The 26,748-nt window shown below is 42.8% G+C and overlaps 1 protein-coding gene across 1 annotated transcript in view; it reads left to right on the top strand.

Moving 5' to 3' along the window:
- SI (sucrase-isomaltase) overlaps positions 1-26,748 on the top strand; it is a 328,081-nt gene that overhangs the window by 139,456 nt on the left and 161,877 nt on the right. The window contains exons 17-22 of the mRNA XM_068280942.1: positions 3,792-3,963; positions 13,215-13,331; positions 16,055-16,209; positions 19,952-20,036; positions 22,259-22,315; positions 25,125-25,249. Of these exons, the coding sequence (XP_068137043.1) occupies positions 3,792-3,963; positions 13,215-13,331; positions 16,055-16,209; positions 19,952-20,036; positions 22,259-22,315; positions 25,125-25,249 (711 nt within the window). The remainder of the gene's footprint in view (positions 1-3,791; positions 3,964-13,214; positions 13,332-16,054; positions 16,210-19,951; positions 20,037-22,258; positions 22,316-25,124; positions 25,250-26,748) is intronic.

The raw sequence follows: 26,748 nt of genomic DNA, 5'->3' as shown, positions 1-26,748 counted from the left end.
ACCTCTATACCATTTATAAACAATATAAGTTAGTCCCAAAATCAATACTCCACTGTCAATGCTCCAACAGACTCTAAACATGAACTGTCAAGGCAGTTTTCTACTCATTTTCCTACTTTATTTCCTAAAAACAATATACAACTTAGGACAGTATAGATCTTACTTAAAAAAGTTATATATATTCCAATAAAGACAATTATACAGTGAAGAGTACAGTACATAGAAAGTATGCTTCACTGCAACAGTCAATGCAAACATTATGCAGTAACACTGTATTATGTCAAAGGATTCCATCATACCACACTTTTAATGCACTGATGTGAAAAAAATATAATTACATCACATTAGCAATGCGATTATATAGTCTTATGCGACACACCGCAACACACCAGTGTGAAAGTAGCCTTACAATATTCTTTTTTTTTCTTTTTTAATCTGGCTAATCTATTAGCCTGTCATTTCTGCATAGATATTCATTGACAATCCACTGAATGAAACTGTCAGACCAAAAATACCCTCTACATTCACCTCTTAGTATAAGTGTGATATCTTCATTTTAATAGTAGTCATTTTTCTAGTAAGAGTACTGTTCTGGATGTCTTACAGAAATGTGTGCATTTTTTGACAAATATCTGTTTTTAATTTGTTTTGGTCAGTTTCAAAGCATTTCCATAACAAATACAACCAGGGCAGCCATCGCGATGCAAAGGCCGCATGTGCTGGCCTGTGGCTCACTAACCAGCACACCGAGTTCCAGAACTATAGGGGCACCTATACCTGGCTAGGGCAGGGGGACGAGCTGAGGCAGAAGGGTACAAGAGGTAGCACAGGGGGATAAAAGAAGCACAGGGGAACCCAGGTGGACAAAAGAGGCACAGGGAGAAAAGAGATGAGACGGGAACATGAGGTCACACAGAGGGACCCAAAAGAGGCACAAACTGAGGTGAGACAGAGGGGGACAAAAGAGGCACAGGAAGAAAAGAGGGGAACAAAACAGAATGGATAAAGGATAAGAATGGACCTGCAAGTCCCTTTCTCATTTGTTACCCGGGGACTACCTGTATTTTGCTAGTATTTGGCTCCACCCACAACATGTCATGGTCATGCCCACTTTTTGCCGCATCACGCTGTGCATGCCGCTTTCTTCAGCGTCGGAGCCATGCACATTTTTCGCCGCTGACACTTGGGTGGGGTGGCTAGTGGGTGGGCACAACAACCAGTGGGTGGGCCCAGGGAGGGGGGGGGGGGGCAGGCCTGATGATGTGTGAGGGGCCCAAAAATTTCTGATGGCGGCCCTGTATACAACCACATGCAACAAGCTCCCACCAGCCACATGTAGCTACATTGATGCTACTTTTTGGGAAAATAGTAACTATACTTAATTTATACTAGGATGCATGTGCTAAAAATGATACTGCAGAGTCTGCTAGTGCTCTATGCCAACACTACTCAATCAACCCTGTTTCTTGAATGCATTTTTATAATTACCGTACTGAATATAACTGCATAAAAAGCAACAGGAATAAGTGAGGTCAAGGAATTATGGAGTACTAGAGAAAAATAAGGACCCTCCAGGGATGCCAGCCAACCTGTCTTTAGACTGGCAGTCTGTACAAAACAAGGCACCGTGGGCAGTGGTTAGTGCTCTCACCTTGCAACGCTGAGTCCCCGGTTCGAATCCCAGCCAGGTCAACATCTGCAAGGAGTGTGTATGTTCTCCACGCCCTGTGTGGGTTTCCTCCAGGTACTCTGCTTTCTTCCCACATACCCAAAACATACAGATAAGTTAATTGGCTTTCCCTAAAAAATGTCCCTAGACTATGACACATACATTACACGATACATACTCTGTACAGCGCTGCGGAAGAAGTTGGCGCTATATACACTGCAAATACTAAATAATAATAATAACAAATGGGCTGTCTGTACTTTCTCTGTGGGTTTCCGTTCTTTTAAAGAGACCTCGGTTCAGTCCAGAACCTCTAGTGCCCATATGTGTTTATTGTGGCCACAGCACCTTTAAACCACAACTTCTCCCTCTGCGATGCTTGCTAGACTTGCTTGCTAGTATGTTTTTTAAGAATTTAAATGCTGTGCTTAAGATCTGACCATATGCAGTCCTCATGCATGCCCATGTGTCACTTCACACAAGTAGAGATGTCGCGAACATCAAATTTTCCATTCGCAAATGGTGAAAGCGAACTTCCGCGAATGTTCGTGAACTTGGCAAACCACCATAGACTTCAATGAGCAGGAGAATTTTAAAACCTACAAGACTGTTTCTGGCAACAAAAGTGATGGACAAGTTGTTTCAAGGGGTCTTACACCTGGACTATGGCATGTCGGAGGGGGAACCATGCCACAATCCCACCCAAAATTACGGAGTTGACGCAAAGTTCGGTTTTAATCCCCAAAGGGCAGAAATCACATTATGCACAGCTCTGCGTGACAGTGGGCTGTGGAGTGTCACACACAAGAAATGCAATAGTACTATAAGAATACAGTGAAATAATAATGCATTGGAGTGGTACTGTGCATGCAACTTAATGTAGCAACAGCAGTAGTGTGTATACAGTTCTGGGTGTCCGTGGGCTGAGGAGTGTCACACACAAAAAAAACAAAAAAAAAACAAAGGAGACTGATGTGCTAGCCCTCAAAATGGCTGTTTAAGGTGCTTTCACAGCAAATGAGGAACAAGAACACAGGTCTAGCTAATGCTTTCCCTACCTTTCTGACCCTGCTCTTACTAACAGTCAGCAGACAGTAGAGAATGAATCCAATATGGCCACCGCAACTGCTTTTTGATAGTGGGGTGAGGAGTCCAGAGGGGGTGGTAGCTGATTGGCTGCCATGTGTCTGCTGACTGTGAGGGGTCAAAATTTAGGTCAATTATGATGTATAGGGGCGAATCAAACACGCCAAATGTTTGCTATTCGCTGCAAATGCAAACAGCGGAAGTTCACAGAATACTGTCCACCAGCAAACAGTTTGGGCCATCTCTACACACAAGAAGCTTTTCACAGAGTTCAAATAAAAGTAACATGCTTCATACGCAAACTGCTCACAGAGGTTGCTACTTGAAAATACCACGTATGTATGAAATAGCATGCAGCAGCAGCCAATAATTTAGCTTTTGTGAAAAAGTGACCACACCCACAGTTTAGCCTCACCCACAACACACTATAAAAGTGACTCCACCCCCTGTCTGTTCAATAGTGTGGGTGCCCAGAATTTTTGGGCCTTTTTCCATGAGAAATTAGAAATTAGGTTGGCAACCCTTGTATCCTCTCAAACAGAAGTTTTTCTGAAATCTGCTGAGATCACATAATTTGGATATCAGCCAAAAAAAAGGTGTATTTGGGCTGCATTTTTTTTTTCTCTGGGGGAAGAAAAGGGGGAGCAAAGATGGAAAAAGTTTATGAAACTACACATGCACTTGAAATGATAATAAATTGTGCAGTGGAAACATTTTGAGGGGTTGCATGTCAGGTTCTACAAATACCATCCACTCCATATTGAAACATTTATTAACATTTTTGTCTTTAAAAATATTTCATTAGCCGGGGTATGTATGCAGTATGAATTATGCATATAGTAAGTACTATTATCATTTATAAACCATGTTAGGTCTTGGATGTTGACTTGCACATGCATAATAAATCGCTAAGATTTCTGCTGTTCTCGTATCTCTTGCAGAGCTTTTATTGAAACTAAGGCATCATTATAGCTTAAATGTTATTAGGCAAACAGTTGCAGGAAACTACATTGTTCTAATGGGTTTTCAATTCCAGAGCCATCAAAGCCGTTTTCAAGGAAAAAAGAAGCATCATTTTTTCTCGATCTACTTTTGCTGGAGCCGGCAAATACTCAGGACACTGGCTTGGAGATAATGCTGCCAACTGGAATGATATTAAATGGGCTATACCAGGAATGCTCGAATTCAGTCTTTTTGGAATACCTTATGTAAGCACATTACATAAATAAGCTTGCAAAACAAATGGTCATCTATGGGAATTAGCACTAAATTGTGTTTATCTGTGTAGAACAACATGATTTGTTTTATTGCCAACTGGATGTTTCTGTGACAGCCTTCACTGAGGGCAGCAGAAAAATGAGCAAAGATTACAGAGCAGTATTTCAGTCTCCTAACTAGCCAGTAGGCCTAGCAGAGTCAGATGTGCTGCAATAGGATAAATCCAAAGCATAATTATTTTCTTGGATGCCGTCTAGACAGCAGAGTGATTTATAGAGAATGGAGCAACAGAAGCCTAGAATACAGTCCACTGTGACCAAGGGTGACGCTTTGTTTTCCAGCCTGTAATGTGAAAGCTGAAAAGCACATAATTGGATTGGTTATTAGTACATTTGCTCTTGCGTAGCAGAACTCATGGATAAGCATGTGATAAGTGTAATCAGGTGATAGACTTGTAAGGCTGTGATTTGCTGCTTTCATGTCCTGATTTTGCCTACCCTTAAAATTGAAGAAACAAATTATTATCACCAGTAAATCAGAGCCTTACAAATCCATCACTTAATCAAGATAATTACTTGGGTCTCTATAAGTTCTCTCTAAAAATGCAGGTTAATGTGTGCCCAAGATGACATGTGACATGATGGGATAGACATGTGTATGTACAGTGGCAAGCACACAGACACCTATGCTGGGCTCCTTTTTTTCCCTGCCTGAAAGAGTTAAAATCCAGCTATACATCTGACTTTCGAGTTTTCTCCAGTCTGGCTATAGCTGTCCCTCACTGATAACAAATTACAGCTATAAAACACTTTCCTAATCAGATAACGGGGCTTCTGATTACAAGGTATAGATAAAAAGGTCAATAGTTCATGAATTTTCGTTCTGGGATGCTTCAGGCCTCTTGCACACAGCAAGCGATTCAGATTCAGATTCCGCTTTTTAATCAGTTTTTACATCCGATTCAGATTCCGATTTGCAGTGTGCAGGGAGCAAACTGCAAATCGGAATCTGAATTGGATGTAAAAACTGATTAAAAAGCGGAATCTGAATCGGAACCACTTGCTGTGTGCAAGGGGCCTCAAGCCCCATACACATGTTTAACAGCGGTCTTTTATGCAGCACAATTATCAAACAACTTCTGTTGTGAAGTTGGATTGACTTCTTATTAGTTGTATCAGTTGTTTGAACAAAAGCAAGCAACTTTTTCTGGTTGTTTCATCTTGTTTCACAACAAAAGTTGTTTGATAATTGTGTTGCATAAAAGACCGCTGTTGAGCGTGTATATGGAGCTTTAGACACTGCAATTGAACAGAGACAATAAAACATTAAATTTACATTGCAAAGGCCTTGTTCACATTGTGTTCCGTTTGTGTGTCCGTCCGCGTTGGGCTGTTTTTGAGGCGTCTTTTTTTTCTGATTCCCGGCGCTTGGGTGGGCGATTTGTATTTGTGCTCAGTGGTTTTTCTAAGCGTTTTTTCCAAGCGGTTTTGTAATTCACTCCCTGACGCAAGTCAGGAAGTGAATTCTTTGACTCGGAAAAGAATAGATACAATGTATTAATTCTTTAAAATGCAAACACAATCGCTACACAAAGCGATTTTGTGAGCGTTTTGCGTTTCTCCTTTACTTTCCATTGAGGCAGAATCACCTCAAAATAGTCCATGCACCGTTTTACTGAATGCACAGCGCACGACTCGCACGACTCGCACGACTCGCACTGATATGAACCTTCTCATAGACATTCATTGCACAAGCGTTTTGTTGGATGATTTTAAAAATCGCTTGCGTGTAAAAAAAAAACCTGAAAACACCTACAGTGTGAATGAGCCCTAAATGTTTATATATATAATAAAACCATTAAATGTCAAAAAAGGTCATTTTAAGGAGTAGCAGGACAGATTCAATTGTTCTTCTCATCAGTGTATTTTCATCTCGGGTTCACTTTAACTGCTTACCTACCGTGTCACGCCGATGGGCGTAAAGTCCTGGGGTTTCAGTTTGCAGGAGATCGCGCGTACATCTCCGGCTTGGTAGGCAGAGCAGAGCCGCTCGGAGACTGTTAGACGGCAAAACCGCTGTCTAATTACATTGTACAGCGCTGCAATCTGCAGCAGCACTATACTGGGGACAGCTCCCCCTGGGACACTAGAGAGAGCAATCGGCTTTCATAGGCAGAAGCCTATGACAGCCGATCACCATGATTGGCTGGCTGCAGGGAGGGATGGGGAAAAATAAATACATTATTTAATAAAAAATAAGAAAAATATTGACAAAAAAAATAAATAAACACAGGGGGAGCGATCAGACCCCACCAACAGAGAGCTCTGTTGGTGGGGAGAAAAGGGGGGGGGATCATTTGTGTGCTGTGTTGTGTGGCCCTGTGGCTTGGCCTTAAAGCTGCAGTGGCCCATTTTACAAAAAATGGCCTAGTCTTTAAGGGGGGGGGGGGGGGCTGTGGTCCTGAAGAGGTTAAAGGTAGTTCTACACTTGACAGTTTTTTGCATCAATATCTGGCTAAATTAACCATTTAATTTAATCTGCTAGAAAATGATGCTGCAAACAATTCTTAATAACGTTTTTTTGGGGGGGGGGGGCCGAAATTGGTAAATTTCAGCCAGATTGCGACAGATGAAAAATTTAGCTCGATCAGTGGTGGGTCGGGTGTGCATCGCTAGCGGTGCTTGATTTCACGACAAGCGTCATGGGCAGCATATCTTACAATCACTTGTCCGCAGCGTAGTTCCCATGTTTTTCTCCCAAGATTCTCCCTCCTGTCTTTTCACTCTGGAGTCCTGGGGTGCCTGTGTGACGTAACAATTGCAAGAGGCCAAACCACTTCTAGTGGTCATGTAAGGTACGTGCCGCACTGCCCCTAGTGTTTGGCCTTTGTAGCATACACAGCTGCCACTTTTTTATATATATATAAATTTCATGAGCTGCCTGCAGCCAAGGCAGTCAGGTGCCAAACAAAGAAGAGGTAATTATGTATTTGCATGCACTATTCCGTATATATTTAAATGGCGTGAATCTCAGCTCAGAATATGCAGAAAGCAGAGAGAGAGTCTGGGTTGGATGCAAAAGAGCAAGATAGAAGACTCACTGCACATGCATATCACCAAACCTCTCCAAGCTAAATTAACATTGGAGGTCAAAATTAAAAGTTGATTTGAAGTAAAAACAAACAACGCATTCTTATTCTTATTACTAAAAGGGCTTTGAGATTCCAGCATATGAGTCACCACCACCTCTGTGAGTATGAGGTGGGGAGTGTGTACCTGCTCTTGCACGTGGACAATGGGTGGACAATGGGGGCTTTGCAAGAGAGGGGAACAAGTCAACCCTCTCTGACAGAGCCCACCCATGTTATGGACCATGTGGACTGGTATTGTTTAGGTATTATTATTACTATTATTATTATTATTTACAGATCCTGTAACACGCTGGGATCAGGAGCACTCCCTTACAGAGGGTGCTCATAGTCATTCCTAATCCCAACTCGTTACTTGTATACATTGAAGAGGAAGCCTTCAATTTTGGTCTTTTGACAAGGGATCAAATACTTAGTTCACTGATTAGAATCCACATCCAGCTTTGACTTTGGGGCACTGAGCTCTTGAGGGTTCTTTTGTAGTGTTGGGCGAACATCTAGATGTTCGGGTTCGGGCCGAACAGGCCGAACATGGCCGCGATGTTCGGGTGTTCGACCCGAACTCCGAACATAATGGAAGTCAATGGGGACCCGAACTTTTGTGCTTTGTAAAGCCTCCTTATATGCTACATACCCCAAATTTACAGGGTATGTGCACCTTGGGAGTGGGTACAAGAGGAAAAAAAATTTAGCAAAAAGAGCTTATAGTTTTTGAGAAAATCGATTTTAAAGTTTCAAAGGGAAAACTGTCTTTTAAATGCGGGAAATGTCTGTTTTCTTTGCACAGGTAACATGCTTTTTGTCGGCATGCAGTCATAAATGTAATACATATAAGAGGTTCCAGGAAAAGGGACCGGTAATGCTAACCCAGCAGCAGCACACGTGATGGAACAGGAGGAGGGTGGCGCAGGAGGAGAAGGCCACGCTTTGAGACACAACAACCCAGGCCTTGCATGAGGACAAGAAGCGTGCGGATAGCATGCTTTGTACCACCATGCAGTCATAAATGTAATAAAGATAAGTGGTTCAATAAACAGGGACCACGCGGCAACGCTAACCCAGCAGCAGCACACGTGATGGAACAGGAGGAGGCGCAGGAGGAGAAGGCCACGCTTTGTGAGACACAACAACCCAGGCCTTGCATGAGGACAAAAAGCGTGCGGATAGCATGCTTTGTACCGCCATGTAGTCATAAATGTAATAAAGATAAGAGGTTCAATAAACAGGGACCACGCGGCAACGCTAACCCAGCAGCAGCAGCAGCAGCAGCACACGTGATGGAACAGGAGGAGGCGCAGGAGGAGAAGGCCACGCTTTGTGAGACACAACAACCCAGGCCTTGCATGAGGACAAAAAGCGTGCGGATATAGCAGCAATGCTTTTTGCCGCCATGCAGTCATAAATGTAATACAGATGAGAGGTTCAATAAACAGGGACCGGAAACGCTAAACCATCCCAGATGTTCATCGGTCATGTTACTTGGTTGGGGTCCAGGAGTGTTGCGTAGTCGTTTCCAATCCAGGATTGATTCATTTTAATTTGAGTCAGACGGTCTGCATTTTCTGTGGAGAGGCGGATACGCCGATCTGTGATGATGCCTCCGGCAGCACTGAAACAGCGTTCCGACATAACGCTGGCTGCCGGGCAAGCCAGCACCTCTATTGCGTACATTGCCAGTTCGTGCCAGGTGTCTAGCTTCATGCCCGGTTTCAGGTCCAGCGGTGCCAGCCACAAATCCGTCTGTTCCTTTATTCCCCTCCAAATTTCCTCCCCTGTGTGCTGCTTATCCCCAAGGCAGATCAGCTTCAGCAACGCTTGCTGACGCATGCCAACAGCTGTGCTGCACTGCTTCCACGATCCTACTGCTGCTGGTGCTGGGTTAGCATTTCCGGATGAGGTACAGCTTTGAGATGCGTTGGAGGAGAAGGAGTCAGAGAGGTAGGTGCTGCTGTTGTTATCCAGCTGTTTGCGGCGTGGGCAACACCCGCGCCGTAGCAGGTGAGGAATCGCTGCCAGGCTCCACAAGGTTCACCCAGTGCGCGGTAAGGGAGATGTATCGACCCTGGCCGAACGCACTCGTCCAGGTGTCAGTGGTGAGGTGAACCTTGCAGGCAACGGCATTCTTCAAGCTTCGGGTTATTTAGCTGACCACGTGCTCATGCAACTCAGGCACTGCAGAGCGCGCAAAGTGGTAGCGGCTGGGAACCACGTAACGTGGGATGGCCACTGACATCATGCCCTTGAAGCTGTTTGTCTCCACCACTCGATATGGCAGCATTTCGCAGGCCAGAAGCTTGGCTATGCTGGCTGGCTGTTACTGCCACGGCCCGGGGGTCATTTGCTGGCAATTTCCTCTTGTGCTCAAACATCTCAGAAACAGACAACTCAACCGTAGCGCTGCACACCGAAGGGCTGTTGGTTGTTGTGTTTGATGAACACTGGGAGACCTCAAGAGCACTAGTCCGGAAAGTGACAGTGTCAGCATCGTCTGATGTTTGTGAATGTTGTGAACCACGCAATGGCTGGGCTACTGCTGCTGCTGAGGCGGGTCTGGTGGTGAGTCTGGTGAACCCAAGGGAGGCAGTGTTGCTGGTGGTACCCTGTCCTGCCGCGTTTGCCCACAGAGTGGGATGTTTGGATAGAATGTGGCGGCTCATGCTGGTGGTGGAGAGGTTGTTAATACTTTTCCCCCTGCTCAGGCGGGTCTTGCACACCTTGCAAATCGCCATGGTAACATCCTCAGTGCAGTCTTCAAAGAAAGCCCAGACTTTAACTGGCTGAGGACTCGGACCTCGTGCGTGATGTGCTGGTGCTGCTTAACCCACTGCTGGACGCTTGAGAGGTCATCCAAGTAATTATCTGGTCCTGTTCTTTTGGATCTGTGAGGGTTGTTGTCCTGGACAACATGGGCAGTATTGAGTGGGTTTTCTTGGGTGCTCCCCTGTGGCCTGTACGTGAACCGTCAGGGGAAACACCTCTTCCCTTGCCCCTCCCTCTTTCACCGGATTTCTTCCTCATTTCACTTATCCTTAAAGTACACGCTGACTGGCAGCAGTACAGTGGCAGTACAGAAATGCTATACAGTGGTGGGTGAGCGGTGTACCACTATTGTCAGCAGTGACACAGAGCACAATGCTATACAGTGGCGGGTGAGCGGTGTACTACTGTTCCCAGCAGACACAGAGTGGAAGTAAACACAATGCTATATAGTGTGGCTGAGCCGTGTACACAGAGTGGCATTAAACACAATGCTATATAGTCTGCTATATAGTCACCCCGAACAGGGTGATGTTCTGCAGAACCCGAACAGTGGCAAACACTGTTCGCCCAACACTACTGGGAGGGAACGCAGATTTTAGTACCTAAACACACGATACAACATGTTTTCCGGGGTCGGACTCTGAGGCACATACAGATGGTCCCGATCATCATCCTCATCATACAACTCTTCTCCTGAGTCTGACCCACCCACCACCTCTGCCACCCCAACATCCCCAGACACAGACCCCTCATCGTCCTCAACATTAACTTGGGATGCTGGCCTGAGCCAGACCTCCTCCTCCACATCAGGCCCCATCATCTCCTCAATGGCAGCCCTCATTAATCGCTCTGGCGACGGACTGATGGACACAACGTTCTCCTCCGGGGAGGGCTGCTGCTGACCACTGGCTGCTGGGGTGGATGTTATAGCTTGCGTGGGGCGTTGGCTGTTGCTGTTGTTGGGAGTGCTGCTCACAGCGGAGGTCTCTGGGGAACTCATGTTGAGCTCATATAGTGGTTGACGGTGAGTGGAGTATTACTGATCCCAGCAATATACACACTGACTGGCAGAGTACGCAATGCTATATAGTGTGGCTGAGCGAGGTACACAGAGTGGCAGTAAACAGAATGCTATATAGTGTGGCTGAGCGAGCGGTGTACCACTATTCCCAGCAGACACAGAACAGTGAACAGAATGCTATATAGTGTGGCTGAGCGAGCGGTGTACCACTATTCCCAGCAGACACAGAACAGTGAACAGAATGCTATATAGTGTGGATGAGCGAGCGGTGTACCACTATTCCCAGCAGACACAGAACAGTAAACAGAATGCTATATAGTGTGGCTGAGCGAGCGGTGTACCACTATTCCCAGCAGACACAGAACAGTGAACAGAATGCTATATAGTGTGGCTGAGCGAGCGGTGTACCACTATTCCCAGCAGACACAGAACAGTGAACAGAATGCTATATAGTGTGGCTGAGCGAGCGGTGTACTACTGTTCCCAGCAGACACAGAACAGTACACAGAATGCTATATAGTGTGGCTGAACGAGCGGTGTACTACTGTTCCCAGCAGACACAGAACAGTACACAGAATGCTATATAGTGTGGCTGAACGAGCGGTGTACCACTATTCCAAGCAGACACAGAACAGTGAACAGAATGCTATATAGTGTGGCTGAGCGAGCGGTGTACCACTATTCCCAGCAGACACAGAGTGGCAGTAAACAGAATGCTATATAGTGTGGCTGAGCGAGGTACACAGAGTGGCAGTAAACAGAATGCTATATAGTGTGGCTGTGCAAGCGGTGTACTACTATTCCCAGCAGACACAGAGTGGCAGTAAACAGAATGCTATATAGTGTGGCTGAGCGAGGTACACAGAGTGGCAGTAAACAGAATGCTGAGCGAGCGGTGTACTACTATTCCCAGCAGCGACACACAATGACTGGGGGGGACCCTGGCTAGCGTGGCTGGAGCGCGAACTACCCTGCCTGCCTACCCAAAGCTAAACCCACAGACAAATGGCGGAGATATGACGTGGTTCGGGTATTTATTTACCCGAACCACGTGACAGTTCGGCCAATCAGAGCGCGTTCGGGTCCGAACCACGTGACCCGTTCGGCCAATCACAGCGCTAGCCGAACGTTCGGGGAACGTTCGGCCATGCGCTCTTAGTTCGGCCATATGGCCGAACGGTTTGGCCGAGCACCGTCAGGTGTTCGGCCGAACTCGAACATCACCCGAACAGGGTGATGTTCTGCAGAACCCGAACAGTGGCGAACACTGTTCGCCCAACACTATTCTTTTGTTGTAATTCTACCTGTCAGCTACAATAAACCTACCATTATAATTATAGACTGGTCACATTTTGGTCAGAGGGCAAATGAGCAAATTTAGCAGGGGATCCACTATGGCTAGGATGAGGAAGAGGGCCACCAGGATATCTTGCAACCCCTCCCACCCTGGCAGCAGCTTCTTTGAGCTCCTCCCATCTGGACAGCACTTCCGAACTATCCCTTCCAAGACCACCAGGCGCAGGAAGTCCTTCTTCCCCCAGGCAGTTCTACTGCTCAACAACACTGACCCCTGACTCTTTCCTCCTAGTCTGCAATCAGCATGCTTGCCCTAGGACAGTGATGGCTAACCTTGGCACTCCAGCTGTGGTGGAACTACAAGTCCCATGAGGCATTGCAATACTCTGACAGCTCTAAGCATCAATCGGGGAGGCAGAGGCATGATGGGATTTGTAGTTTTGTCACAGCTGGAGTGCCAAGGTTAGCCATCACTGCCCTAGGAGCTGCTCTTCTGCCTTCACTTCTGAATCTCTAACACACACTATGACATAGATGTTATCATACTGTTAATGCTGCTGGTATGTGTAATTGTAACTGTAAGTGTATTGTTAATGTTGTCATCATGTGTAATTTTGCTGTATATGTAACATGCACAACTGTTGTTGTGTACTTTGCCTAAGCAATGTGTACCACAAGCAATTCTGAGTACGGCACCACCGTACTTGGCGTATAAATCCATCTTGTATCTTGTATGGCTTTCCTTACTTCTTAAAATCCCTTTTGCTGCCCACACAATGCACAGATTTATGAAAGTTTGAAAATATACCAGTAAAATTAGATTTGCCCCATTTTGTGTAAGATGACTAATAAATGTCATTTAGTTTGTGCAATATTATTTGGATTACTTTCCCAGTGCGATATTAAGACGTGAGCTATGGTGGATCTGGGATTAAGACAATATGCTCTGTATAGCAATGAGCGTTAATAGCATAATTATCGAAATGTTGGTATAATGTTTACTGTTTTATCTTTAGATTGGGGCTGATATTTGTGGATTTTTTGAAGATTCCTCTGAAGAGCTTTGCAGAAGATGGATGCAAGTTGGAGCTTTTTACCCATTCTCTAGGAACCATAATGCTGAAGGGTACAAGGTGAGTCTTACAGTTTAAATTATTGAGGGGGCAATGCAATTGGCAAAAAAAATATAGTACAGTCAATTATTTGTTGCCTAATTTTTGAGGGGTGCAGAAAATGGGGTAGGCCTACCTTCACAGACATCAAACTGGAAGCCAAAATTATCTCAAGTATTTTGGCTATCAAAAGTACCTAAGGTAGTAATGGGTCAACAAGCAGCCACTGCTAGATCCAGAAAATATGCTAAACATAAATTTGGATATGCTAATAGTCTATTTTCTTTCTGTAACCCTGTTGCCGCCAACATGTATGGATATTTTTGGGTCAAGCTGTACTAGATCAAGGATTGTGTAAGTTATTGTGATGAAGTTAGTGGTTAATTATCTATATGTATTACAGGATTATAGTACCTTCAAAGTGTATGTTATTCATCATAGTAAATTATATATGGAGGTAGTAAAAGGCAGTACTGCTACATAGTAGTCTGCAATTCATAAAAGAGATGAGCAAAATCCTTTAAAAATGTATTGTCTATTGGGTAAAATATTAATTAGGTAGACATAGGTGTCACCCTGATCTGTCATAATCCAGCAACTTTACCTATTCTCAATTTTTGCTGTGTGCTTTTCATAATCTGCTGAGTCTGCTGGTCTTTCTACGTCTAATTTAATCTTATTGGGAGGGATATGGAGGCTGCCATATTTATTTCCTTTTAAGGAAATAAGTTGCCTGGCTATCCTGCTGATCCCATATCTTTAATACTTTTAGCCATAGACCCTGCATGCAGCAGACCAGGCATTTCTGGCATTATTGTTACATCTGACAAGATTAGTTGCATGGTGTTTTTTTTGTAAGATTCAGACACTACTGCTGCCCAATTCACCAACAGGGCTGTCAGGCCAGTGCTGCTCATCCAGATTCTGGATATCCAGGTAACCCAGATATCAGACAGTTTTTCAGCTATCTGATTCGGATACCAGATTTCTGTAGAAATTCGGATAGCTATCTGCGGATATTTGGTCGCATACCCGGATATCCGCGGATATCCAGATCCGAATACTGAAACTAAGGAGATGACATAATTGAACCAATCAGAGGGCTCCCAGCAGAAGCCCTAGCAGCCAATCCCAGAAGGGAACTCTGGCCAGCCCCACCTGACCTCATTGAGCCAATCAGAGGCATCCCAGCCTAAACCCTGGCACCCAATCACAGAACGGAACACTGGCCAGCCCCCCTGTATAATAGGGAGGGCTGCCATGATGAGAAATATCATCCTTGCTTGTGAATGCTCACTGAGAGACATGCTCCAGTGCTGCTGGCCTAGCAAGTGCTGTACACAGTGATAAACCTAAAGCTGTTTAGTGATTAACCCCTTCACTATCACTACACTATTGTTATATTGTTAATTAGCTTGATTTCATTGTGTGACAGTCAGAGTGTGTGCTGCAGGGCTGCTGCAGCTGCTATGTGTCTGTGTGTGTGCTGTGCACAGACCAAGCCAGCTGCTGCCTGCTGGCCAGCTATTAGCCTTATCTAGCTACAGTATAGGTTAGGGATTAGGGAATAGGATTACTGTGTTATTGTGTAGTTAGTACTGTAGTACTGCAGTCAGTGCTAGTAGTTGTTAGAGTAGTAGTTGTTAGCTTACTACAGAATTGCTGTGCTGCTGAGCAGTGCCAGTGTGACAGTCGTCTCCTCTGCTGTCTGACTGTCACTCGGCACGTGGCCCTTGGCACTTGGCACGTGCAAAGTGCCACGTGCCAAGTGCAAAGCGCCACGTGCCCAGTGCAAAGAGCCATGTGCCAAGTGCAAAGTCCCATGTGCCAAGTGCAAAGTGCTACATGCCAAGTGCCACATGCCAAGTATTGTTTAACCTCTTTATGGGAAATGTATTTAAAAAATAAAGACAAAAATATTTACAAAAAAAACCCAACACCCCAGGAGCGATCAAAGCCCACCAACAGAGATCTCTGTTTATTGGGCAGAAAAGGGAAGGGGGAGTGGGATCACTTGTGTGCTGAGTTGTTCGGCCCTGCAGTGAGGCCTAAAGTTGCAGTGGCCTAATTAGACAAAATGGCCTGGTCTTTAGGGGGGTTTAAGCCTGTGATCCTTAAGTGGTTAAAAAAACAAATAAATATAGCAGACTCCATATTCTCCTCACTACAGTTGTCCTTTAAAGAAGAAAAAAAATGTCCCCTAGTTCAAACAGTGCTTTCTAGTTTTCAGTTTCTCATACCTTCAGTTCCTTGGTCATTTGTCTATAATGAAAGGTGACTTGGGAAATGTTGTCAGTACTAGTAGCAATGACTATGTAGCATGGTTTAAATTTAAACAAATTTTTAGAAAATGTAGGCCATCCCCTGTGTCTGAAAGCTGACTTTAGGCAATCTGTTTCTCTAGTTCTCTTTCTGACACATGTAAGGGTCATAAGTCAAACAGCTAACCAGAGAAAGTTTGAAGATTATTAAAACTTATGCAGGGATACCTTTTTAGTATCTTTTGATTTTGTAACAGGTGTTCATTACAAAATGTTATTGATATGTAATACTTGGTAGGATTATTAATAAAACTTTCAAATAAACTATCTGCTACAAGTGCATAATCTATCTATCTATCTATCTATCTATCTATCTATCTATCTATCTATCTATCTATCTATCTATCTATCTATCTATCTATCTATCTATCTATCTGGTCACTTTATTTTAATGATAGTTTGAAATGTCTTCTCTAATTACAGGCTCAAGATCCTGCCTCTTTTGGTGCAGATTCCCTTCTTGTGCAGACATCAAAGCATTATTTAAATATCCGCTACACCCTGTTGCCATACCTGTACACTTTGTTCTACAAAGCTCACACTACAGGAGAAACTGTGGTGAGACCGCTGCTACATGAGTAAGTATTTTATAACCAAGCTGAATGCCATTTGAAGCTTAAGGTGGAAATACAACAATAACTGCCATAGTTACATAGTTAGTTTGGTTTAAAAAAAAATACATCAGTCCATCAAGTTCAACCAGAAAAACAAACAAACAAAAAAAACACCATCCTGAACCAGCACATTACCCAGGTGATCTAGAGGAAGGCAAAAACATTACAAGGTGGCAGTTAGCCTTAAAAGGGAAAACTTCCTTCCCGACTATTGATGGCTGTCGGATAAATCCCTGGATCAACTCTCCTATGAATTTCCTAGTTATTGTAGCCTGGATGCCCTTCAATGCAAGGAAAGCATACAAACCCTCTTTAAATGCAGATATAGCATTTGCCATAACTACTTCCTGTGGTAGGTTATTCCAGATTTTAACCACTCTCACTGTGAAGGACCCCTTTCTAAATAGATGGCAAAAACGTTTTTCCTCCATACGCAGATCATGTCCCCTTCTGTTATACAACCCTAGGAACAAAAAGCTAATCTGCCAAGCTTTTATATTGCCCTCTGATGTATTTTATACATGTCAATCAGGTCACCTCTCAATCACATTTTTTCCAAGCTAAATACGCCCAGTTTGTTTCAATACCGCCTATATGCAGACAATACACAACTGTACCTCTTGGCCCCAGACCTAAACTTCCTCCTCACACATATTCCTGACTGCTTGTCTGTTATATCATCCTTCATGTTCTCTCACTTCTTAAAACTTAATATGAGTAAAAATGAACTAATCATGGACTATTGTAACATACTGCTTTGTGGACTACCTTCTAACAGACTGGCCCTGCTCAAGTCAGTACTGAACTCAGCTGCTCGTCTCATTCATCTTTCTTCTCACTCTTCCTCTGCTGCCCCTCTCTGTCAAGCTGTTCATTGGCTGCCAATTAACCAGAGGATCCAGTACAAATCAATAATAATAATAACCTTTTTTAGTGAGTGGGATATTCCATCCCTCTGAATAATTTAGTTGGTGGATACTGGAGAATTCTGACCAGCCGTAACAATTGCCCACCCTTGTGTTGGTAAGTCCATTTATCTCTCTGAACTCATCACCAGAGTACCTCTTACTGATCATTAGCAGGGATGCTCGTTCGGATTCCGCGGAAATGCAATTTCCACATTTATGATTGGAAATTGCATTTCCTCATCGGAATTCGGAAATCGGTAATGCGGTAATTGCGGTAGGCAAATTTTCACGGAAATCACAGAAATTTTCACGGAAATGTTTGCCAACTTTAACATTGATTTTCTCAAAAACTACAAGGTCTTTTTGAAAGATTTTTTCCCTCTTGTTGCCACTCTTCTAACATACCCTGAAAAACTGGTGTTTCTAGCACCTACAGGGGCGTTGCTATTAACCGCTAAAGTCGGCAGCCATTGACTGCAATGTAAAATGCAGAAAATCCGCATTACCGATATGCTGTATGCTGCTGACTTTAGAGGGTAATAGCAAAGCCCCCATAAATGCTAGAAACACCACATTTTCAGGGTATGTTAAGCAGAAGAGTGGGAACGAGAAGAAAAAATCTTTCAAAAAGACCTTGTAGTTTTTGAGAAAGTCGATGTTAAATTCGGCAAAATGCAGAATTTAACATCGTAATGCGTAAATCGATAGCGGAATTGATAGCGGAAATTGGCAATGGTGTAAAACGGATTTTCCGCGGAAGCGGAAATTGGCATTTCCGACCATCCCTATAAGTATGTTATTCTATCAAGTCTGTCAGGAAACAGATATTCTCATATAATCATAAGGTGACCTCTAGAAGGAAAACACCAGTTCACATCACAAGTTAATTTGCAGAATCTCCAACTTAACCTGCATACATCTCCAGCCTGCTTGTTGCTAGATTTATCCCTGTAGCACATTGGTACACGTGAGCCCGTAAATTAAAATCCAAATCCGGGCTGCAAATAACTGAGTAAATGAGCTGCTAATAGTGTACGCATTTCAAACATTAAGGGAGTTTCACTAAATAACAGTGGAATTTACATGTGCACATATGTATACTAACAATTTTACAAATTGCATATTGATTGTTGTTTAAATATTGCAATTTGCATTACATATGCAACATTTGCATCAATTTGGTTAACACATTTTATGCAAACACATCAACACCTTGTTTTCTAACCTAAACTCAGGATTTCCATAAAGAGACTCTTTAACAAAATTTTGAGCCTTATTTCTTCTATACTATAAGTTCCTTTAGCTTTTCTAATGTGTTCTGTCTTACTGCAGCCTTTCCTAGTTGCACAGTAGCTGTGTTATCTCTGTTATATGATCTAATCTTCTCTCCTCTGTCGGGTCTGTCGGGCTCAGGCAGTCAGGCTGGAATGTGCTGTGCTGCTTGTGATTGGATAGAAGCTATACACACCCTCTTCAGGCCCCCTGCATACGCTGTATGACTCACACACTGAGCTGCTCTCAGCCTATCACTTGCTATGTCTTTTGTTTGTAAACACTGCATAAAAATGGCAATTACAAGCCAGGATTGCAGCAGGGAGTGGCAGAAACAGCACAGAGGGGCCCAGGAGAACATAATGAACAGAATGGTATGCTTTTTATTGTAAGAATTTTACAGTACAGATTCTCTTTAAATGCACCCCACTCTGTAAGGGCCAGTACACATGCTCAGTGTTGCCCAACAGGGATCAAGACCAGATCCCTCGGGCAACATTGCACGACCGAGGTGGTGCAGATGTGTCACTTGCTTGCAAGTGATCAATGAATTCTGTTCAGAGGTGTAACAATAGACCCTGCAAGGGTTGCAGCCGCAGGGGGGTCCAAAAGCCACAGGGGGCCCCACCTGAGAGACTGAAAACTAAGGGCAAGGAGAAGAAAAAAACTTTCTGTTCTCTGTACAGTGGTTCTAATGACTGCATCTGCATCAGTTACTGATAACAGATCATACGAAGTTTTGTAGACAAAGATGTGTAGACAGTCCCTATTTAGTGTTCAGGGGGAGGGGGCCCCATCCAAAGTTTTGCAGGGGGGGCCCAGTGATTTCTAATCTGGCAGACAAGGTAATTGGGGAGAACAATGCTATCTGCCATTGCTTTGCCAAAATGATCCAGAAGGACAGATCACTAGCCAAGCAGTTGGGGGCATCAGGGGCTTCTGTACAAATACTGGATTCTCAGCTGAACGGGTCATTATTAGTTGCCTAGGCCAAGTTTCATCAGATGTGTGTATGGGCCTAAATGGCAGAGTACCTCGTCTCAACTCAACCCCCAATGCTCTTGCTTGTTTACAGTCATCAGCTCTCTAAACTGAAAACAATAAACCCCATTTTCACATTCTCCACTCATATCCCTCCAGGAATATCCTCATAATAGCAGTCTGCCTGACTCTTATGAAAGAATGTCCTCTGAGGTGAGAAATAACTTAGCTGAACTTAGCAGATGATCTTTTTTTTTTTTTTTTAGTAGACATGCAGTCCTCTTCATAAACAGAAAGTTGCTCCACCTTATCTGTCCATCTTAATAGGTATCAGAGATTCAGCGATATAAACGTAGCTAAATCACAATGCCATAAGGAAATTACACTATTCAAAATAAAAAATATCTTAAGCAAATAGCCCAGGAATCTACTTAAATCACTGTACTTTATTCCATGCATGGCAAAGGAGAGTGTTACTTTTAAAGTCATGTAATTGTAAAATTTTCAAATATTAACATCACCACCATGTGCCATTTTTTTTTCAGATTCTATTCTGATTCAGAAACTTGGACAGTAGATCAACAATTTCTGTGGGGACCCGGTCTTCTCATTACACCTGTCCTCACTGCGGTATGCCAGACTTATTTACAGATATTTTGGGATTCACTTTCAAAATTGTTAAATTCAATTTTACATCAAAAGAGCAACTTCAATTGGAAATAAAAAAAAAATACATACTGAGAATTATTCCTAGTTCCAACAAATACCAGAAAATAAACTTTGAGCAGCCTTTTCCTGATGTTCAAAGATAGGACACTGATCAAAACGACTGAAGCTTTTCCCTTTAGTACATGGAAGTAGCCTTTCAGTTATACACCAAAGGCCTGATTTACTAAGCTGAGATACTGCAGACCAGCTTAAAATGCCTGTTGTGAAATTGCATCCTCCCCACCAAGAATGCTGACATGCATATAAAAAGGGATATGTAGCCAGATCTATCTGAGCTTGCCGGGATGGTTTTCAGCATTTCCCTGACACTTTTTTCTCAACATCCCAGCAAAGTTTTACTTGTTTAACCACGTGAGGACCGCAGAATTAAACCCCCCGAAAGACCAGGCTATTTTTTACTTAATTGGCCACTGCAGCTTTAAGGCCAAGATGCAGGGCCGCACAACACAGCACAAGAGTGATTCCCCCCCCCCCGTTTCCCCCCACCAACAGAGCTCTCTGTTGGTGGGGTCTTATCACTCCACAGTTGTTTATTTTTTTATATAAATATTTATTTTATTTATTTTTTAATAAATTTGCCTTTTTTTTTAATTTTTTTTTTGCCCTGCTCCCTCCCTCCCTCCCCTCGCCAGCCAATCAGCGTGATCAGTCCGATCACTCCCCAGCATATGGTGGGGACAGCCGTGTCACACGGCTGTCCCCAGTACAGCGCTGCTGCAGGTTGCAGCGCTGTATATGTAAATAGACATTGATTACACCATCTAACAGTCTCCTGAGCGGCGATTGCCGCTCGGAGACTGAAGGCGGGGCGGAGCAGCCTGTGCACGATCTCCTGCATTAGCCGGCTGCAGGACCTGATGCCAGTTGGCGTTAGGCGGTCCTGGGGCTGCCGCCGCGGCCACGCCCTTTGGCGTGGGATCGTTGTAGAGTAGTTAAAAAACTGCACCAGCAGCTGTTAGCAAGCCACTGCCATTACCAAACTATGGCTGGAAATCACAAAGTGAAAGCAGGCACACGTGAGAACTGTTCAATTTAGCAAATCCAAGATCTAAATTTTAAATGATTGCCCTAACAATTAATGCTATATACAAATGTTATTAAAGAGAACCAGAGAAGAAAGCACCCTCATGTATTTTATTACATTTATCAGTGGGAACATGACAGTAAACACCTACCCTGTTTTTAGTTTCATTCTTCTCTGCTAAATCTGCCTGTTATCAGCTCTGATAAGAATTCCCCAACTGCGCATTCAGTCTAGGTTTGATCTAGAATCATTATAGCTGAGTCAGTCTTCTGTGAAGTCTTTTCAAGCCCGCCCCCTTCTGGCTAAGCTTTCCTGCTTTGCATACGCAGAGCTCTGATGACTGGGAGGAGCTGTTCCTGCCGAGAAAGACGCTCTGAAACAAAAGACAAGGGTGGTCTGTGTGCACTGACTGTGCAGTCATCATTATTATTTATGCAGTTTCATTCCAATGAGAGACACTTCCTACAGGCAGCCACACAGCATACCAGAATAATAAAGCACACAGATGAAAGGCTGCAGGAGCAGCCCTGCTTGTCTATAGTCTCATAGAGCATAGACAGCACATCCAGAACAGCTCAGAACCTGGAAGCAGAATGGGTATGAGCCGGCTGACATATTGGATTTTTCCTGGAGCAATAATGGATAAAAAACACTCAAAAAGGCACACCAGAGTATGTATCAGGTAGAGCATTTATTCTTTACAAGCTATCGACTGATATGGGGGGGGGGGGGTTCTCTGGAACTGGAGCAGAAGTAGGTCCTGTGTAATTGATAAAAGTAGTGGGTGACATGCATAAAATGAAATACATCAGGACTCCATTGAGTCATTCATGTATGTAGTTTAACAAAATCATTGTTTTTATTCCTGAGTACATACACTGTATGTTTATAAATCTTGTGGGGGATTCTTTATGGAAACTAGCACATATCCGCCTCCTCCTCACAGGAGATATAATTTCCCCATCAGCCTCTTTCGCACCTCTTCTTGCCCCAGAGGAAATGACCATTACATTTATAATATAATTGTATATAATATACTGGATATGTAAAATGAGAAAACATTTATATATATTTTAACAATATTTGTTTTGTAATTTAGAACACAGACTATACTGATGCTTACATCCCTGATGCTTTGTGGTACAACTATGAAACGGTAAGCAATTGTTTTAATTTGTATACACTTTTGGTAATAGTATTATCATATAGTATTCTTTCAATACATATTATGACACATTAATACAATGTATTTGGTATAGTTTTATATAACAGTTCCTCATAGGTAAATTTTTAGGGCCAATAATTAACTTAACATGTTTTGAGGATAAGTGAGGTGTCAGTATCTAAATAGATCTCTGAGCTCTAGTTTCAATTGACAGTTTGTTTCTGGCTAATATGCAGGAAATAAGTACATGATATTTCAACATTACTTTAAATAGCCATTTAGAAGCATATATTTCTATTTAGCAAGTGCCAGGAATGAAATAACAAAATCTTTTGTGTCACTGTCATCACACAACATAAAGCATGTGGCAAATAGAGATGGCCCAAACGGTTCACCGGCGAACTGGAACCGACAAACTTACGGGGTTCACGATAGCGGAGAACCGCAAACTTTTACCACAAGTTCAATTCGCCCCCATAGTGCATCATTAGGGTCAACTTTGACCCTCAACATCACAGTCAGCAGGCACATTGTAGCCAATCAGGCTGCACTCCCTCCTGGAGCCCTCCCTCCTTATAAAAGGCAGGCAACATCAGGCATTGGACTCACTCATGTGCCTGCAGTAAATAGAGAAGGGACAGCTGCTGCAAACTCTCTCATAGGGAAAGCTTAGTTAGGCTCTTGTCGGCTTGTTAGCTTGCTTCTTGTTGATTCTTATTGCTAAAAAAGCACCCCTCAACAGCTCTTTTGAGAGCTAATCTTGATCTTGTGATCTATTTTGTGTGTGTGTGTGTGTGTGTGTGTGTGTGTGTGTCCCACAGACACTTGTGTTGCATAGACAGCCTTGGTAATTCCTACTGTGCCACTGCCAGGTCCAGCACATTCAGTGACTACCTGTGTGTGTGACAGGCAGCTGCACATTTGTAATCCCAATCACTACACCTGTTCACTGTTACAGGTATGCACTGCAGTGATTGGAATTAAAAAATGTGCACCTGTCACACACAGGTACCGTGAACCATGGGCCCCCCCTGCGGCTGCATCCCTTGCAGGGTCTATAGTTACGCCCCTGCCACCTGGGCCCCCTATGCTCCAGGCCCCCATAGCAGTTGCTATGGCTATTGCTACACCCCTGTGTACAATCTTGAGATAATTTGATCAAGTGGGACTCCAGGAAAGTACATCTACTTCCCCTTCAGCTTGCTGTTTAGTAACTGCAGGCAGTACTATGGACACTATAGAGAAGAATATCTCATACAGGCTAAACATAAAACATTCATGTTTAAGAGTAGGCACAACAATGTTTGCAACTTAATACATTTTTTACATGCTTAAGAATTTTCAATTTGCTCACCTCGTTCCAAAAATAAAATGAACGAGAAAGATAAGCTAAAGTTTTACACAAATTTGAGTTTAAATAGCAAACAAACAAACAAAAAAAAACCTTATATTGACTGAAATGATCTACTGAAAACAGAAAACAGTTAAATTTCAATAGGAGTTTATACAGATGTCCTGTGGAAATACCCATACACTTATAGATTGCCACCCAATGTGGCAAAATTATTCCTTTTTCATCTGAATTGATTCAGAGAAGAATCAGATTTTCAATAGATTCCAGCAGGGAACACTGTATATTGAAAATCAATTGGAAAGCAGCATTGTCCTGTTTGATACAGTGCAACACTACGGGCCACCGATCAAGATGTTCCTGCCCACACCCAGATCAACCATCAATCCAGTCCAATTGATATTTTCTTGTTTTTAGGTCAAAATTGATGAAAAATGGATCAAAAAGGAATAATTTTGTAAATCAATATGTTTTATTACTCTGACCAAATCTGCTTGAAAAATCTAATATAATATTCCCCCTGAAATGACTCAGTTCCTAGCCACTGACCAACCTTTGTTGCTCAAAAGGGTCTGGGCTTCACTGAAAGGTAAATTAGCACCTCCCAGACCTACTCCAGCACTCCAAATTGTCCAGAAGTCCAGGCAATCAGAGTAGAAATTATTTATTCAAGTCCTCCAGCTTAATCTCAGTAGTAGCTTCCTCTGCTCATTGGATTATGACCTGGCAATGCTTGTATAGACTGACATCTTTCTCTTAAACCTAACTATCCCTGACCAACCAAAATGATTGATATCTACCTTTATTATTGGAAGTCCTAATAAAAAACTCCCCACGTTCAAAATTCAGATCACTAACAGTCACAAAAATGATCTGCTTCACTGAAGAGTATTTAGTAGTGTTACAATTACAGGTTGTGTGAGGGCCCTTTCACACTGGTTCGGTTCAGCATTTCTACCGCAGCCCACCGCTAGAGCGTTGTTAGTCTATAAGGCCTTTTATACCAATGCGGTGCAGTGCGATGTGATGGAAGTCATGTTTTCATTGCTTTCCTGACACAAGGGAAAATCTAGGTTACCGTGCGGCTCTGTGGTGACCTGCCTTGGACCGGAAGTCCTGTAAGTCTATGGCGATGTGTGGTTCTTGTACCCATGACTGCCACAATGACTGCCACAAGTTTTATGCAACACGCTTCAATGCACGTGATCACTTCGGCCACAGGAAGTGAGCGTCACTTCCTGCTTTGCCGGCTGCCAGATGGGGATTTCTGCATACTGATACAGAAATCCCCGAAGGTCTGTTTTGGCTATGTGGTGCAGTGTGGCTCCTGGGCCGCACTGCTACCGCCGATCCGCGGTGTAAAGCCGGCCTCAGTGTTTACACAGTGTATATGTTTATTGATGGAAGTCAGTAATTCAGTTCAATATATTAACATTTATGTTCTCATAGGGTGCACGTTACCCAAACAGAAAGCAGAAAGTCTCCATGTATCTTCCAGCAGACAAAATTGGGCTTCATCTCCGGGGTGGCTACATATTCCCCACTCAGAAACCAGCAAACACTACAGAACACAGGTATGAATAACCTGCTTGATTGGAATGTGAAGCATTGGCTAACATTGTCATCACACTCATACAACAATATTCCTAAAACCTAATTCAGAAGCTGCCACATACAGATCATTTGTGCTAATTGCACACCTGTAGATAAAGGCCTCAAACCAGCTTGAGCTGCCAGTCAGTCTGTTTTTTTATCCTCAGATTACTTTACTCTGGACTCATTCTATCATTTTAATCACAGACTATTATTGTGACTCTGCTGCCAGTTCCAACTGCTTAATACTTTCATCTGTTTTGAAAGTACATAATGTAGCTTAAATTTCAAATTATAAGAGAAAAATGTTGTTTGGCTGACTTCCTGCAAAAGAAAATGCGGCATTTTTTGCAAGTCCTGTGCCACCTGGACTCATTAAATTAAGAATATTAGACAACATTGTGGCTGTTACATTCTGTACAAGCCATTACCAACATTTTGCTGCTTATTCTATAGAATGAAATGCATTAAAAATTATAATAAGACTTGGCGTGAAAGCAAAGGTGCTGTCTATGATACGCTATTAGAGTTTTACCGTCATTTTCTCAATAAAAATCTAAAGATCAAGACTATCAGTTTCTTCCATGATGTACTTCAGCAAACCAAAATTACAGTTTATAAATGTGCTGTGTTTGAATACTTTTTTAAAAACAGTTTATTTTATCTAATACCAGTGGTGGGCCGAAGTTTCGCATATGCAAAATTTTGCACTGAAATTCACAATTACGCATTGTAATGCAACATTTCAGGGAAAATCGTAATTAATTTTGTAAATTTTTGTGAAATTTTGCAAAACTTTGTGCTGACTTTAGTGGTTAATAGCAAAGACCCCATACATGCCATTGACACCAAAATTGTGACATATGTTAAGGAGAATAGTAGGTACAACTAAAAATAACCCCAAACATATTTTTTAAAAGACCTTGTAGTTTTTGAGAAAATCAATTTTAAAATGCAAAGAAAAATGGTTTTTAAATTGTCATTTTTCTGAGTTTAAAAACCATTTGTCTTTGCATTTTTAAAATCAATTTTCTCAAAAACTACAATGTATTTTTGGAACATTCTTTTTTTGACTTGTACCCACTATTCTCCTTAACATATGTAGCAAATTTGGTGTCAATAGCATTCATTGGGGCTTTGCTATTCACTGCCACGATATTACGCAAAAATTAAGTGAAATTTTATGTGAAATTACAAATGACTATACGAAATCAGTTAAATGTACTAATCGTAGTTACGTACAGGTGAAATTGCAAAAATGTAAGTGAAAATTTGCGTAATCGTAAGTAGCTGATTGCGATTACAATCATCACTGTATTACATTTAAGTTTGTACTTCAAATGAAGTACAAACAAAGACAATACAGTAGAGCCCCAGTTGCAATTCCAATTTTTTTTATACGATGCAATATTTAATACAGATAAAAAAGACGTAGCAGCATGCAGTACTTTTTTTATCGCAATCAAAAATCGGATCATAT

This window comes from Hyperolius riggenbachi, chromosome 4 (genome assembly GCF_040937935.1).
Source record: "Hyperolius riggenbachi isolate aHypRig1 chromosome 4, aHypRig1.pri, whole genome shotgun sequence".
In the NCBI taxonomy this organism is placed as follows: Eukaryota; Metazoa; Chordata; class Amphibia; order Anura; family Hyperoliidae; genus Hyperolius; species Hyperolius riggenbachi.
This window is presented reverse-complemented; position numbering and strand designations above follow the sequence as displayed.